Source organism: Osmerus mordax, chromosome 18 (genome assembly GCF_038355195.1).
Source record: "Osmerus mordax isolate fOsmMor3 chromosome 18, fOsmMor3.pri, whole genome shotgun sequence".
Taxonomy (NCBI): domain Eukaryota; kingdom Metazoa; phylum Chordata; class Actinopteri; order Osmeriformes; family Osmeridae; genus Osmerus; species Osmerus mordax.
This window is the reverse complement of record NC_090067.1, coordinates 7,950,993-7,967,054: the sequence shown is the minus strand read 5'-3', so window position 1 is coordinate 7,967,054 and position 16,062 is coordinate 7,950,993. Positions and strand designations below refer to the sequence as shown.

General features: G+C 45.3%; 3 protein-coding genes across 3 annotated transcripts; 2 read left to right on the top strand and 1 right to left on the bottom strand.

Moving 5' to 3' along the window:
• Positions 1-433: 433 nt before the first annotated feature.
• LOC136962197 (fMet-Leu-Phe receptor-like) lies at positions 434-3,640 on the bottom strand. The gene is made up of 2 exons (XM_067255889.1): positions 3,564-3,640; positions 434-1,866 (listed from the first exon to the last, which is right to left on the bottom strand). The coding sequence occupies exon 2, from the start codon at positions 1,861-1,863 to the stop codon at positions 799-801; it is 1,065 nt and encodes a 354-aa protein (XP_067111990.1). The 5' UTR covers positions 1,864-1,866; positions 3,564-3,640; the 3' UTR covers positions 434-798.
• A 1,100-nt stretch (positions 3,641-4,740) lies between these two features.
• On the top strand, positions 4,741-7,877 carry si:ch211-171h4.5 (myelin-associated glycoprotein). Its single transcript, XM_067255890.1, has 7 exons — positions 4,741-4,822; positions 5,672-6,022; positions 6,207-6,515; positions 6,637-6,751; positions 6,893-6,911; positions 7,010-7,096; positions 7,197-7,877. Exons 1-7 carry the CDS (start codon positions 4,789-4,791, stop codon positions 7,278-7,280), a joined length of 999 nt encoding a protein of 332 aa, XP_067111991.1. The 5' UTR covers positions 4,741-4,788; the 3' UTR covers positions 7,281-7,877.
• A 4,585-nt stretch (positions 7,878-12,462) lies between these two features.
• On the top strand, positions 12,463-15,880 carry si:ch211-171h4.3 (serine/threonine-protein kinase SBK1). Its single transcript, XM_067256177.1, has 4 exons — positions 12,463-12,729; positions 13,973-14,117; positions 14,246-14,448; positions 14,620-15,880. The coding sequence occupies exons 1-4, from the start codon at positions 12,724-12,726 to the stop codon at positions 15,421-15,423; spliced, it is 1,158 nt and encodes a 385-aa protein (XP_067112278.1). The 5' UTR covers positions 12,463-12,723; the 3' UTR covers positions 15,424-15,880.
• The last annotated feature ends 182 nt before the right edge of the window (positions 15,881-16,062 follow it).

Genomic DNA, 16,062 nt, shown 5'->3' with positions numbered 1-16,062 from the left:
TCAATGTCCAAATACTTATGGACCTAACTGTAGATTCCGAATGCTATTTGGAAAAAAGCCAACCGCTCAGTGTGTGTTGACATACTAGGAGATAACCTTCAGAAGGGGGCAACCCCTCCACAGTGTCCTCAAGAGTCACCGTGGAGATTGTGTGTTGAGCAACAAGTGTGATTCAAAAGGGACATTTGAGAGAGAGTGAATGTGTGCATCGGTTGGTCATAGATTGTGACGTGCAGATGTGTGTGTTTGTGTTTGTGCGTGCTTGTGGATTGATGTTGGACAGTTATGAAAGAAACTAAATAATGCCATTCCAACCAAAACATAACTACCAGGATTTGTTTTCTGAGAACTTCAAGAACATTCCCAGTAACCTATTTTCAATTCAACTGTAACATTATTGGGAACTCATTCTAGACAGAAAACACGTTTTCTTGCACAGAAACTAATTATTTTATTCATTCTAACAGCATTATTCTCTTGTGGATAGTAATGGCTCTCAAATCATGTCTAGAAACAAACATTACACAGTGAAAAGCACTTTGTCCATGGCTACAGGAGGCCCTGATTTTTCATTCTGAACTTGAAATAACAGAAGAGTAAAAATAATCAACATGCGTGGCCCCATTGTCTTGATTCTGAAGAACTGAATCCTTAGGGTGGAGTCTTAATTTTTGTAAAATATACATTTCTCTTCTTTATTTCCCTTTATTGTTACCGTACAAAATATTTTTGGGGAAAGCGATACTTTTTGTTCTCCGTCCTCTGTTGTGAAGGTTTCCATGTCAACCACCATTTCCCTCAGATACTTGACGTGTCCACAGGACCCTTTTCCCCTCCATCCCTGCGTGTCCTCGACACACAGCTGTTGTCCTGCGTGCGTTCGTTGGACTGCGTGGAGCGCCCATCCTCGTCCTCGCTTAGGGCCCTCCGGTACACCCCTGCCAGGCTCTGCCTGAACCTGCTCCTCACGTCCAGCCCCATGCAGAAGTACAGCAGCGGGTTCACACAGCTGTTGAAGTAGGCAAAGCCTTTAGCTATAGGCAGTCCTATCCTCACAACGGCAGTCTTGCTATCCACCATCTTAGCCAGCAGGAGGCAGTGGTAGGGTGCCCAGCACAGGAAGAAGGCACAGACCAATGAGGCGAGGATGCGAAGGGGGCGAGTCTTCCCGGAGAGCCGCGTGCGGCGTATGCCGACGCCGGCGACGGCGTAGCAGCAGAGGATGACCAGGAAGGGAAGCAGAAAGCCACACAGGAAGCGGATGGAGTAGAGCCAATTCTTGGCGGTGTTGTCGCCATCTATGGCCTCCTTCACCTCGAACGAGCACTTGCTCAGGTTGTTCTTGCCCAGGTACACCTGCCGGTAGACGAAGTAGGGGGAGCTCAAAACGGATGCTCCCACCCACACCCCAACGCTGATGAGCCGCACGGCCGAGAGCGTCCGGTGATTTTTGGTGAAGATGGGCCACCAGACGCACATCACCCGGTCCAAGCTGATGACGGCCAGAAGGAACACACTACAGAACATGTTGGCATACTTAAAGAACCCGTTGAACTTGCAAAAGAAGACCCCAAAGGGCCAGTGGTCGAAGAAGAGCTTCTTGACCAGTGAGAGGATGCGGGTGAGGCAGAATATGAAGTCAGCCACAGCCAGGTTGACCAGCCACACGTTGGTGACCTTGGGGCGGAGTTTGAACCCGGCCACCCAGATAACCATCGCATTGCCAGTTGTTCCCAGCAAGATAGTTATGATGTAAAGCACGATGGTGACGTTGTCCATAATGGCGTCGATGTCCACCACTGTTTTGTCATCCGTGGATGAGGCCAGGACTAGGGGGAGTGAGCCGTTTGTTGTCAACCTCATTTTCTGTGAAAGCAGAAGAATAGCAGATTGACGCATGAGTGCCTTATAGTAAAACAGGACTGCAAGCTTATTGTGACATTTTTTTTGTCAAACTTTTTAGGGGCACATTCTACAATGAAAGAATGGAAATCTACAGCCAAACAAAAACTGAAACACTATAGCTCATTGTGAAACATAACATGTGGTGACACTATGTTAGCTCATAGCGAAACCAAAACTGGTGATAGCCCAATGTATCACTTTAAGCCAACTCTGCCACCCATCAGACCCGTTGTAGTTATCAGCAGTTACACTAACTATCCAAGATGAACCCTGAAGTGTAGAAGTTCCTGATGTGATGAATGAAATATCTCCATGCTGTTCATCATGAGATGGGCTGCTGGTAAATGAGGCATGAACCCAGGAGTCAGCCAGCTCTGTCTTTCCTTGTCACATCTGAGTCACTCGGTGGTGATGTCTGGGAATGTGTGTGCATGTGTTTAATCTGTGTGCTTTTGTTGTTCCTCTACTCATTTGACATGAATACTTATAGTGATCTGAGGACACATGCAGTTCCACATGAAACGCACAGCCTGCTGTGTGACCAAGCCAGGTGTGACCAAACCAGTCCCCCAGTGTGGAATCCTCTCACGGGACACCTGACTTGGTTGGCAGGAAAGTGTTTGACCAGGGGGGACACATTTAAAAAAAAAGAGGACCCCCCCTCCATCCACCACCACCGACACCATTCAGGCGGTACATTAAAACAAACATGCCCTGGTTGTGAGGCAACCAATGAACTTCCAGACAATGTGGCAAATGGAGTTGACTTTGGAGAAAGGTTGATTATATTCTGAGCCAGACAGAGCAGTGCTGGACGGCTTTGTTAAGTGTGTTTTTATGACTAGAGTAGTGTGCGCTGAAAAGGACATAATGACTGCAGTCTTTATAACCAAACAAACTCAGTATCTGTGGTGACTGGTTTTATCAAACCACATCCTTTAGTCACGTCTTTTTTGGGCACTTTAAGAGTAAGCTCTAGTTTACACCTTTCCCAGAATACTATGCTGCCATTTCAGAAGTATTCTTGTACCAAACATTAAATATGAATAATATAGGCATGGTTTTATCAACAAAACACATGGGAAATGAGTGCTGGTCTCCCAAGTATACAGATCACTGTGTTGTCTGCAGTATGGATATGATCAGTAATTTATTTTACAACCACTACCTGTTTTATTAATATTTGCCTTGCTGTGAGTGTTTGTCAGTGTGATGAGGTCTCAAGGTCTTCTGGTATAGCCACTTTGGTCAGCCACTTCGTCAACATACAGGTTATAAAGTAATCTTCTGTTATTTAAATTACATCATCGTGCCATGGGTAAGACAGGGATGAGCATGCTGCAATATGGAAATAATAACAAAGCCTTTTGGTAACTTTCAGTGAGGAGCACAGAATTTTTCACATTGGCCAATGATTTTTGATCAAATTAACGAAAGCATAGATTAATGACATCAACAGGCATCCCCTTTATTAAGACAGCATCAAATCATAAATAATAAAGGGAATTTTACTTGATAATGGTAGTCCAACTCAGAAATTGAAAGCCTTAAAGTCTATAATGGAGTGCAACATCAGCAGTAAGTGGCTGACTGTGTGTGTGTGTGTAGTGTTGAGGATGAATTAAGGTTAGTGTTAAATAAAGACAGTACTCGCTTACCTTTACAGTTTGAAACTGTGGCTGTCAGTGATCCTGTGTCCGTTTGTCCATGTGTGTAGGAGGGTGTGAGAATACTGTGACCCTTGAGAAAGAAATGACAAATGTCTGGTAAAGTGGCCACAAATTGTACAAGAATTTCATGAACTTCCTTTCTAGCCACGCCTTCTCTCCCCAGCCAGCCAGCCAGCCAGCCCCCCATCCCTCCCACCTACCTTCCCTGTCTCACAGAGGGAAGATGCTGACAAAGATTAAATACACATTATAGATTAAAGAGATGATAGAGATTATCAATGTTATAGAATATACATGTTATAGAGATGATGGAGATCAAAAAGGCAATAGAGATCATGGTGAAGAAAAAGGTGATAGGAGAGGATGTGGGAGAAAGGATTTCTCCCACAGGAAGAGACCTTATCACAGTTTGGGTGATGAATGCCTGTGTATATGTGTGACACATATGAGGATGTTCCAAACTGATAATTCATGAATTTCTTTCGAAAAATGTTTTGGAGGGTGATACGTATTGTCTCCTCTAAGTCGCTCTGGATAAGAGCATCTGCTAAATGACTAAATGTACTCTGTGTCTCTGACAGGACTTTATATGGCCACAACCACACATTGTTTACAAGCGTTCTTGAGAAATTCACATAACTAGGTCAAACAATAAAATGCACACCCAGTTACGCCACATGAGGCTGAACTGCCAGTGTAACACATCAATTCTGCTTCCGCCCCTCAAAACCACAAGCCATTTAACTGGTCCCTGTTCAATGTATGGTTGTGCATCTGTTGTTTATTTAGGTGTGACTGCCCTCGGGTGGCTGAGTGCACCACATTCACACTGCAGCCTGAATGCAACAAAAACATAGCAATGTTGCAACCAGAAAGAAAGACTTTCCTTCAGACACTGATCTGCTTCCTGATGCAATATTGGCATTGACACAGCTTCCCTAACCGTATGGGTTGAGTAAACATAGTTTTCACACTGAAGGGAAACTTCACAAACACAGGTATTCGGCTCTGTTTTCACATCTGTTGCTATTCAGCTGTATTCATGATCAGAATTCATCTCACAGTCAGCTAAATTGGGACTACATTAAGGAAGTGAGTAGAACTGATAAGGTATTTCCTTTAACTTCTGCCTTGGTTGTTTCAGTCCTCTTCAGAAGAAACCAAAGGAAAAAAACAGATCTTAGTGCAGGAATCAGCAGTGGAGTTCTCAGTGATGCCGTGGGTTGTATTGATTTTCATGATGCAAGGTCAGTTTGCTTGTGATTATAGAAATGTTTCCTGGGAATGTTTTTCTCTGGGACTCCCTCTAGGTTCTTTTGATACCAGACAGGAATCAACCATAGACCACAATCCGTTCAAGTTTCAAGATATTTATTGTCATGTATTCGGATAACAAAGTTAGTCTGTACAATGAAATTCTTATAGTGCAATGTCCTCCTTCCAGATAATTACAATAAAAACACTAAAAAGAGAGAAAAATACAAATACAAATGAAATGACAGTTTTCTTGAGTGTTAAAGTGCACCATGCGTTGTTGCAAATATCGCAAGTCATTGTTCAGTATGTGTGTGTCTGTGTATGCGTGTGTGTAGTGGGGCTGTTATCCTTATGTAGTGGGGGGGAGGGGGGGAAGTGGGTTGTGAGGCTGTTCACCAGCCTGACGGCCTGCGGGTAGAAACTGCTTGTTAGTCTCTTTGTTCTGGATTTCAGACTCCTGTAGCATCTGCCTGATGGCAGCAGCAAGAAGAGTCTGTGTCGGGGGTGTGTTCTGTCCTTGATTATATTGTGGGCTCTGTAGTGTTCATCAGCAATATGTGTAAACTTTATGCATATGAATGTTTGACACTTGGATGTGGTTCATCCCTCATTTGCTTGTTGGCTTTCTGAGGAGCCCAGTGATTTCTGTTTTTGGTGTCACACCTAACTTGCTTTTGTGATAGTGTGTATGTGTGTCTGTGTGTGTGCATATATGAATCTGTGACCATTTGTGTATGTATCTGTGTCTGTGTGTGTGTATGTATGTATTTATGTATATTAACATGTGTAGATGTGTATTTATGTGTGTACATGTGTGCGTGTGTGTGCATTGGCTCCAGGTGCACTCTGCAGCGAGTGGTCTGTCTGGATGCCCCAACGCATACCAGCTGTGCGGGGCTCCTGCGTTCTGATCCCTTGTCGGTTTGAAATCCCTGACGAGTACAAGTCGGATCTCACCTCCAGTCCTAGTGCCATCTGGAGGAGAGGATCGATGAATGGGCCATACATCTTCAATTCTGCTGATCATAAGACCTTTACCCAGGGGACCTTGGAAGGGGACCTGCTGCAGAAGAACTGCACCACCAAGCTTCAGGATTTCACAGGTGTAAATGATACCTATTTCTTCAGACTGGAAGGTCCAAATCCTCTCAAGTACAATTTTAACCCTGGGGTTCAGATCATTCAAACAGGTACAGCACAAAGACACTACAGTACATTATCACAGATGAACCTGGTCCTGTGCTTTCATCTCTGAAACATACAGCCAATTTATCCAGTCTGAAATGCATGGTTCCATCAACCGTTCCACAGACACACAAACTGTATTGAATCGTACTTTAAAGTTCCCCATCAGCCCCCTCCCTCTTCCTTCAGACACACCTCCTGGTCCAAAGCTGTTCCCCGAGATGGTGTTGGTGCCGGAGGGGAAGGAAGTCGTGCTCAGCTGCTCTGCTCCAGCCCCCTGCCCCTCCCTGCCCCCCTCCCTGAGCTGGAGCATCGGGGGCCGGGAGCAACACAGCATGAACACCCCTGCAGACGGCCTGCTGACCCTGACCTCCACTCTGACCTTCACAGCCTCACCCAGCCACCATGGGTCAGGGGTCAGCTGCTCTGTGCAGTACCCTCTGACAACAGGGGGCACCACCGAGAAGGTGCAGAGCAGCATGACAATTTCAGTGTCGGGTGAGGACATTTATATATATTCTATTGCTGTGTATTGGTATACAAATAGTATTAATTCATGATCTGGTCAACTGATTATACAGTGAGAGTAGTATTGTAACATTCAGTGATTGTGTCATAGAGATGAAAAATAAAGACATCCGGTCTTGTTCCACACTGGGACTGTACATTCTGTGTGGGGTGATGATGTCACTCTGCCTTCTCAGCCTCCCATTGGTTGTGTTTACTTTTCGAAGGTAGGAGCTGGAACGTGCCCACAAAGACAACAATTCAATAGTAATACCTTAATCACAATAAGAAATGTAATACAAGAAATGTGGTTAATTATCATATCTTCTTGCAAAACCTGATAATTTCACCTTTGTTTTTTTCCCAAGCCTGTCCAGAAGACTAACAGTAAGAAGGACATTTCATTTTTGTTTGATCATTCATAAATGATCTATTTATTTATTCATTAATTTATTTTTACTCACGTACTCTTCTCTCCTCACCAGCAGGTAGAGCTCTTGTTGACGAACACAAACTCCATCTACACTTCCCTGAAAATGTCCAGCATGTCATCTGACTATGACCAACTTCAGGTGTGTTTCAGGATGTCTGTGTATAAAAATGTGTGTTCATGTATGGACGCATATGTGTGTATGCGTGTTGCACAATTGTACATCCTGCCTTCTCCGACAGGCCCCTAGAAGCTCCGCCTCCGTGGAATCTCCCTATGAGAACCGTGTGGTACAGGAGACAAGAAGAGGAAGACCTGCTCCATGACAACTCCACAGGATGCAGGATCTGCTTAGTGTGCTCTCATGTGCTCATTCTAAATGTATGCTTGGGTTTTACAATGTAATCTGAACAAGTTTCCACGTCTCTCTTTCTCTCTCAAATTCCGTTGGCACAAAGTGTGTTCTTCTCAAAGAACAGGGAAAGGAGTGGGCAAGAAGAAATCCTGAAATAAGCATGACTAGTCCTGTATCACGTCTTTGATGGCCTATACCTCTTAGCTCTGCCTCTGTACCAATGGGAGTGATGTGAGGCAGGTGCCTTCTTCTGACACTGCACCCTAGTTTTACAGTCTAAAATGTAATTGTTCAGAATTGCTCAACAATCAAAGATGGATTAACATTTCACACATTTTCTATCTGTGTATCCATAGTATTTCAAAGTAATTCCATGTTTAAACACATTAGCGCTTTAGCCTGAAATGTATAAATGTATGTTGCATGAATAAAATTGTCAAAATTCTGCCTCATAGATGTTAGACATTCGGCCACGTGCAACCTAAACTTCCGTTATATATCACAGACAGGTCACTGTGGAGGAGAGCCAAACCATCTGACCAGTGGAGAGAAAAACCAGAGAATGTGAAGAGGGGGTTTTAGAAGGATAGGAGTGCTGGGTGAGGGGGCGTCGAAGCTTGAATGAAGCTGGTGACTCAGGTGATGTGTCATGCATTTTATAAAAGGGCCCTTCACTTTACATTTGTGTACACATTTGGAGAACGTGAGTGAGTGATTGGGCTGTTTTTGAGCCGGGACAGGACAATGACATTTACATACAGTAAGTATGTTTTGGGGTCCAGAAAGTTTCACTATATTGATAATAACTAGTGCTGTGTGTATGTGTACGGGTTGTTCAGGAAACAATTGTAAACTCATTAATTGAATGAATGATAACATGGTGATTATTGGAATGCTTAGGACAATGTTTACTGTTCTTGATTAGCGCACACACAAACCTAGAGACACCTTTATAGATCATGCCTGTGTTTGCTCCAGCATAAATTGAAATGCTACTATGTAGAACTTCAGTTTAAGAAATATGTATTATGTAGAAATAATATATGCATAACCAACTGCAACTTTCAAAATGCTAATTGTTAAATTCTTATAGACACTCATTGAACACTCAAGGATTAAAAACAAACAAAACACATTCACGAACCTCATAGCTACTGTCAACCTTCAAGAAACCAACTAACTGAATTCTTTCTAAAAACGTTGACTCATGTAATTCACTGGGAAACTATTCTTGGAGAGGCTTGGGTTATTCTGAGTAAGCTAAGTTCAACAAGAAGCTACATTTCAAACTTTTATCAGAATGAATATGACTTAGAATGACTTCATAGTGGATATGATCATAACATGACCTCAAAGGAAATGACAGAGACAAGGTTGAGGGCTGGTGACGCACTAGGCCACTGACAATAACTATATGAGTCAGGTGGCTGAGCGGTGAGGGAAGCGGGCTAGTAATCCGAAGGTTGCCAGTTCGATTCCCGGTCATGCCAACTGACGTTGTGTCCTTGGGCAAGGCACTTCACCCTACTTGCCTCGGGGGAATGTCCCTGTACTTACTGTAAGTCGCTCTGGATAAGAGCGTCTGCTAAATGACTAAATGTAAATGTAAATGTAAATATCCTGTCTCCGTAAGACATACTGAAATGACTAGCCAGCAACGTAGTCTGGTCACAAAATGAATATTAGTAATCAATGGCTTGGGGAAGTTTAGAAGAAAAACATTGCCATTTTTACATTATTTTGTCAGCAAAGAAATCAGAACAAGAAAGGAAGGAGATGAAGGAAATGTATTCCTTCCAAAGTCAAAACCCTCAATGGAAGCATTTTCATGTCTGTGAAAACTAGACAGATTCACGCTTAGTCAAGGGGGTTTGGGGCTACAAAACACGTTAACCACAGCATTCCTCACATTCCTTACTGATGATCTGGACCTTTCCTTCACATGCACCTACTTTTAGCTACAGTTGGTTGGTGCCAATGAAAGACTTATCGCTTTCATCATTGTGTTTTAGTTTGGCCTGCATCACCAACCATCTCTCACACTCATTGGCAGCATCATGCCATCATGGAGACTGCTGACTAAAGCAATCATGGTGTGCGATGGCTGCAATCTGGTGTTTGAGCCTGATTGGTTATTCTACTATTTCTTTTACAGCATCTCTCTCTCTCGTAGTTTTGCCCCGAAATTCCACTCATCTCTTCCTCGTGCTGCTGTTGGCCCAGCTGCTTGTCTTGTCACTGTCTCGTCCCACCCACCCCTGCCGCCTCTGTGACCCTTTGAAGAGAATGTCATGGCAGATGACCAAACTACAGGGACTGGCAAGGACAATGCTGGTGAGTTCAACCTGGCTAAGGACTACCCCAAGTCTGTGTGATCAAGTGATTTAGAATCAAACTCATATGGGCCATGGTGCAGGTGCACTCACTTTGGTCTAACGGTCCTTGAATTTGTTCTTGTCGAACCCAAGTATCTGACTCCAGCTTGTGTGAAGGTTCCTAATGTGTGTCTCTGTGCCTGCTTAGATGGCGAGTGAGGAGAAGGAGGTGGGCTATGTGGAGTACAGCCTGGAATCTCTACCTAAAGTGGAGTCCACAGCTGGTCAGATCCACACACAGGTACATCAAGATGGTCTTTCTCCCTTCAGTACACAGCCCATTGCAGATGTCACATTGCCAGTTCAGTCAAGAGACTCACGTATAAGATTTGACCATTTATTGATAACCATAGACATGGAAATAGGTTTGACTTTGGCGTGGATGATCTAAGGGAAGCACTCTGAGGCAGGGAGCAATAGAGATATAATTCCCCTGATGGATAGAACATACAGACAGCAAGGGGGAGAAGGGGGTGGTGGAGGGCGGCAGCAGCAGTGATCATACAACAACCGGGGGTGAGTGTGTGCGTATCCGTGCAGCCTTTTAATGCCGCCTTATCGGACGTAGCCCAATGGGCTTGAGCATGCTAACACAGGTGTGTTAATGAGCGGATGACGCGCGCTGCCCGAGTGCCAAATGACAATTCCCCTCTCTTCTCTTCTCCACTCCTCTTCTCTCCTCCCAGATAAACGAGACATTGTCTGGACTGCAGTCTGATGTCCAGAGTTTCCTGCTGCATGTTAACTGGCTGAGAGAGCTGAGGCAGAACGTGAGTCTGCCATCCCTCTCCGTGACACTGGAGGTCACCGATGTTCTGCAGAAGATCTCTTCTCTCTGCTCTTTGATGCTGGAAAAGGCAAGAAAAGCTCCTTAATCACACATGCGTTCATGCAAATAAGAAACTCCCAAAAATTATTTTATAACTCTTAAAAAGATTTGCTTAATTGACTTGATAAAGTTATATAAAAATTATTGATTAAAAGCTTTTGAGATTTGACTGGTTGATGAAACGAAATGGAATGCAGTATGCTCAAATGCACCAGGCCTAAATGTTTAAATGTTGAATCAGTATCAATCTGTATCTTTGCCACCCCCATCCTAGATTGGATGCCCACCTGCCCAGGTTGCTACCCCCTCCTTCCCCTCCTCTCTCACGGCCTACAACGCTCTCCTCCTCTCCTTTGAGATCAGTGAGCGCCTCTTCTTCTACTGTAGCTGGTCCTCCAGAGTGCTACTGCCACTTGCGTCCGTGGTTAGTAGACTATGACGTCACGGTTCCTACCATGGAGGTTCCTACTGTGTCCAACAGTAAATTCCCCCCCAATCCAAGGAAATCACTGTTTACTTATGTAATGTGTGTACTCGGGCCTATATTAGATTATATCTTTCCTAAGTGAACCTTACTAATGTTGAGAATTCATCTCAACAGATGCACTATAGTAAGCTACTAAGCAGATATTTTTGTGCTATATGTGCATGTGCATGTTGAATGTGAAAGAGCCTCCAGTCAAAGGCAACCTGCTGTGAACCTCATGTATATTTAATATTTTATTTACTGTTGTGTGGATGGAACTGATGTAATTTATACCTAAATGTCCTATAATGTTATATTCTGAGATGCTGGTATCTCCATACTAATGATATTTAGTAATGATATTTTATACTGAACAACATTTGAAACATTTCAAATAAAATAAATCATAAAACTGCATACAGGGCCCTGTTCTCTTGTCCTTCCACACATCCACACCATGTATAGAGATATGGTTAGACCTAGATACAGGCCCAGAAGTAGACAAGACCGCATACACAGTTGTAGTAAACAGGCCTACAAATAGGCTGGTCACGACAGACTGATGGGTGTATCATAACACATCCGTGTGTGACCTATGTGACAGGACAGCAACATAGCCAACCTAAGGCATGAAGGTCTATACAGTGGCTAGCTTTCTATGTCTGTGTGACCCATGAGCTGTGGCCCAAGGGGAGTCGGGTACAGTATAGTATTATAGTAATGCATCTGCCCCAAGGGTGGTGCAGGGTGTTAGAAAAGCTGTTGGTGGGACAGGGGGAGTGGTGTGGAAAAGGAAAGAAGGGGGAGAAAGAGAGAGAGAGCGAGAGACACTGAAAGAGGAAGGAGAGAGACGGTTGTTTGGTGTCAGTTTATCAGCGGATGGGTTAGATAGTTGGCAGCAGAGAATATGTCTTTGGCAGGCGTAAGGCTAAGCTGTTAAAGGATTGCACTATTAAGCCGTTTTAGTTACAGCTGTTAGGTCTGTCAAGCCAAATGTGGGAAAGGAGAGAGGGAGAGGAAAAAGAGAGAGAGTTGCATGAAAGAGGGGGAAAGTGGAGAAAACAAGGTGGTAATTTGAATGCAAAGGAGACAAACTGTCTGCTGTTAGACCAGTCAGAAGGTTTGGCTCTTCTGTCAACAAGGAATGCAGAGACAGAGTGAAGGGGGGCAGTTAGATATTAAGTGAGAACGTGAGAGCAGTGTGTGTGTGTGACAGGGGGAGCATGTGTGTGTGTGTGTGTGTTGGGGGGGGGGGGTTCAGGTGTTAATGTGCTGATAGACAGATAAACCAAGCTCCGTTTTGACTGTGGTGCAATCTCCAAGGAACCAGGGTGGGGTGAGGGTGCGGGTATGGCGGTGTAGTACAGGGTCAGCTTCATGCAATGAAGAATCCAGGTTGGGGGGGGGGGGGGGTAGTGAACGAGGGAGGGGAGGAAAAGTTCAGCGAGATAAGCAGAGGATTAAAGAGGGAGGAGGAGAGATGGCAACGTGCACACTGGAGAGCAGGGGAGAGCAGACGGGCAGAAGAGATTCACTGCAAAAGGAAGACTGACACCCAAGATTAGTGTCTGTCCGGTGTGGCTGCAGTAAAAGTTTAGTGTTGCAATTTACGAGTGAGATAGATGCCCCTGATACTTTATAGACCTCTTACTGCAGAGCAGACTTTGTGAGAAGGGGAAGGGAAACTGAATAACCCGCAAGAACCATCATTGTTAAAGGAAGTCAGCCCAGCCAAAGACCCACCATGACAGTGAGTAGAGTAGGCCATCCCATGGCCTATCTCTTTGGCATGCAGACAATGCTATAATGGCAAGCTTTTTACCTTCATGACATTCATAACTAATGTGCTTAAGCTACTGAAATGTAATGATATTCAGGACATTTGGTGAACTTTAGGATTCAGATTAATTTAGTTAAAAGAGATGTAACTCAACATTGAAAAATTTGTAATGAATAATTTAATTAGTACTTTATTTACAATCATAAAAATACCAAACAGAATAGCATACCACCTACCAGTAAGACGGGACAAAGCACAAACTTTTAATTTTTTTGGGGGTGGGCTTCAGGTCATGTGACCCAGTTATCATGTTAGTTTGCACAGAATGGCATGTCCTATTTATGTAATCACAGTCCCTGACATTTCACAGCTTATCAGAGCCAAAAAGCAGGACCATATGGAATCTCTTTCTGAGAAATTGAATATTCTCTGATTCTATGGATCAGTGTACTTAATTCAAATGCATACACATATACTGTATGAGGGTTTAATTATTTATTGTACTATATTAAATTATCTAGTACAATATCTGTTTTCGTTATTTGGTTTATATCAAACATATATTATCAGGTAGGTATTTACCTGATAGGGTTAGCTGGTTAGGGGACAGGAGGGGACAGGAGTGGACAGGAGAGGACATGAGGGGACAGGAGGGGACAGGAGGGGACAGGAGAGGACATGAGGGGACAGGAGGGGACAGGAGGGGACATGAGGGGACAGGAGGGGACATGAGGGGACAGGAGGGGACATGAGGGGACATGAGGGGACAGGAGGGGACATGAGGGGACATGGTTATGAAACCTAGGTGTGAAGCCCCAGTCCCTGGACTCTGTCTGGGGTGTTCTATTACTCTCTCCTAACCCTCTAATCCCCCACCTCCTACTCCCCCATTCCCCCACCCCCTCATCCCCCCACCCCCTCATCCCCCCATCCAAGAGGGTCATGTTCTGTATCCCCAGCTCTCTGCTCTGATGGCCTGGCCTAAGGCTGGATAGAACTGCACTGTCCCTCCATGGCCCCTAACGGAAACATAAACAACCACATCTATAAGAGGCCCGGATGAATTGGGTGTTGCTTTTGCAGAGTGCTTGCTGGTGTTCATTGGGCTATTAAAGGAAGTGATTATACCTGGCTTAGCATTGCCATGGGGACTATCATCACAACATCACTTGTGTTCATCATCAGTTGCGTTTCATGTGTTCCTTCTGCATAGGCCGCTGTGAGGCTGTTGGATGAGATGTGTCACCTCACAGCTCAGTCGCTGCCGTCCCTAGAGACGTCCGAGCACTACCAGGTTGTCAAGCTCCTGGGGGAGGGGTCGTACGGCAGGGTCATGTTGGCTGTACACAGGATCAGGGGTGAGGAACACTGAACGTTATTCCTTTCCAGTCTTGAATTCTTTCCACTTTTTCCATTCCTTCTTCCTTCGCTCCTTGATTTTTTCCCTCCTTACCTTACTCCCTCTGTCGAACGCCCTCTCTTCCAGGGACTCCCATGGCCTTGAAGTTTTTCCCCCGTGGCTCTACCTCACTCTTGTCCTTCCTGAGAGAGTACAACCTGTCGCTGTCCTTCTGCACCCACCCCTCCCTCACCCAGGCCCTTGGCATTGCCTTCTCCACGCCCGATCACTACGTCTTCGCCCAGCAGGTCGCTCTTTACGGTGACCTCTATGATGTCATCATCCCAGAGGTACAGAATGCCTGTCGGTCGCACAAGACATCTTCTCTCTGTGTCTATGCATGCTGTGTAATGCCAACATCACACTATCTAGAGCACACACATTTACACAGTGGGCAGTAGTAGTTCTGTGTCCAGGTGGGTGTGGAGGAGGACTGTGGGTAATGTAGTTCTGTCTCCCAGGTGGGTGTGGAGGAGAACTGTGTCCAGAGAGTGGTGTCTCAGCTGAGTGGGGCTCTCTCCCACCTCCACCACCTTGGCTTCGTCCACCGCGACCTTAAGCCTGAGAACGTGTTCTTGTGTGACCCAGACTGTCGCTGGGTCAAGCTGGGGGACTTTGGGATGGTCAAGGCCTCAGGAACCAGGGTCCCTGGGGTCTGGTACAGCTCGCCCTACTGCACACCAGAGGCCGAGATCGCCAAAGATACAGAAGACAGCAGCCACAACGTCAGCGTGAACGACAGAGCAGGAGAACGAGAAGACAGAGGGATGATGAAGAGGGTGTGGCTGTCGGTGGAGGCGAGTACTGACTGCTGGGCTCTGGGGATCCTGACCTATGCCATGCTGACAGGAAGTCTACCCTGGCCGGAGACAGCGTCCAGTGACCGCTCCTTTATCAAGTACCGGGAGTGGTTTGACCGGGAGAAGGGGCTCGACGACGGGCTGGACGTGTGGGGGGAGATGGACAGGGATGGGTGGAGAGACGAGGACATCATCAGCCTGGATGGAGCGGAGGTTGGGGAGAAGACCTGCAGGCTTGTAGCCCCACAGTTCGCCTGCTTCACCCCACTGGCCTGCTCCATGTTCCAGACTCTGCTGGACCCAAGGCCCTGGCTTCGTGGTGGGCCCGACGATGTACTTGGCTACCTGGGAGGAGAGTGGATGAGGGAGAAAGAGAGGATACGATTGGAGGAGGAGAGGAAGAAAACAACAGGGAAAGGAGGCATAGGGAACGTGAAAGAGAAGGAGGGTAGAGGAGAGAGATGAAGAACAGGGTCATGAACTCACAAAAGAAGAAAGAGCCCATTTCCACTGTTCAAGCTATTTGAGCAGGAAATCAGAGGTGGCTTTCAAGAACTTGGGTGAGTCATTTGCAATGAGGTCACTGCTGAGTAGGCTGAGCAGGAGTCAACATGTTATGTTAAAAGGAATAGATGCACATCAGTATTTGACTGCTGCTGTAATAAGGGCTACGTAAAGCCTGTTGGGAATCTCCCAGTGATAACTGATAGTATTCCCTATCCACAGTGGCCCCCTTAATTAACATGAAATATATATTTATTTAATAATGTACATTTTAGAATCTCAGAGTCTCTCATGCCTGGTGAGGTTGCTGCTATATGAGCTATGTCACAGTACTGCGCTGTAAATATGTTCTGTTTATCCTGAATTTTAAAGTACTGTTGCCCTATACATGCATGTGTTTAATAAAATTCAAACTAGTGATTGTTGTATAACTATTATGTAGTATTTATGCGTTTGGAGAAGACTGATATTGTGACAGCGTGATATGTTTTGGGTGGTAGCATTCAAGCCTTTCAGCTGACCACCTGATCATGACCACCTGCGGCCAAGATTCGTCGCCATGGGGACATCGCCTTAGAAGGAGCGCTCACTCAGAAACCA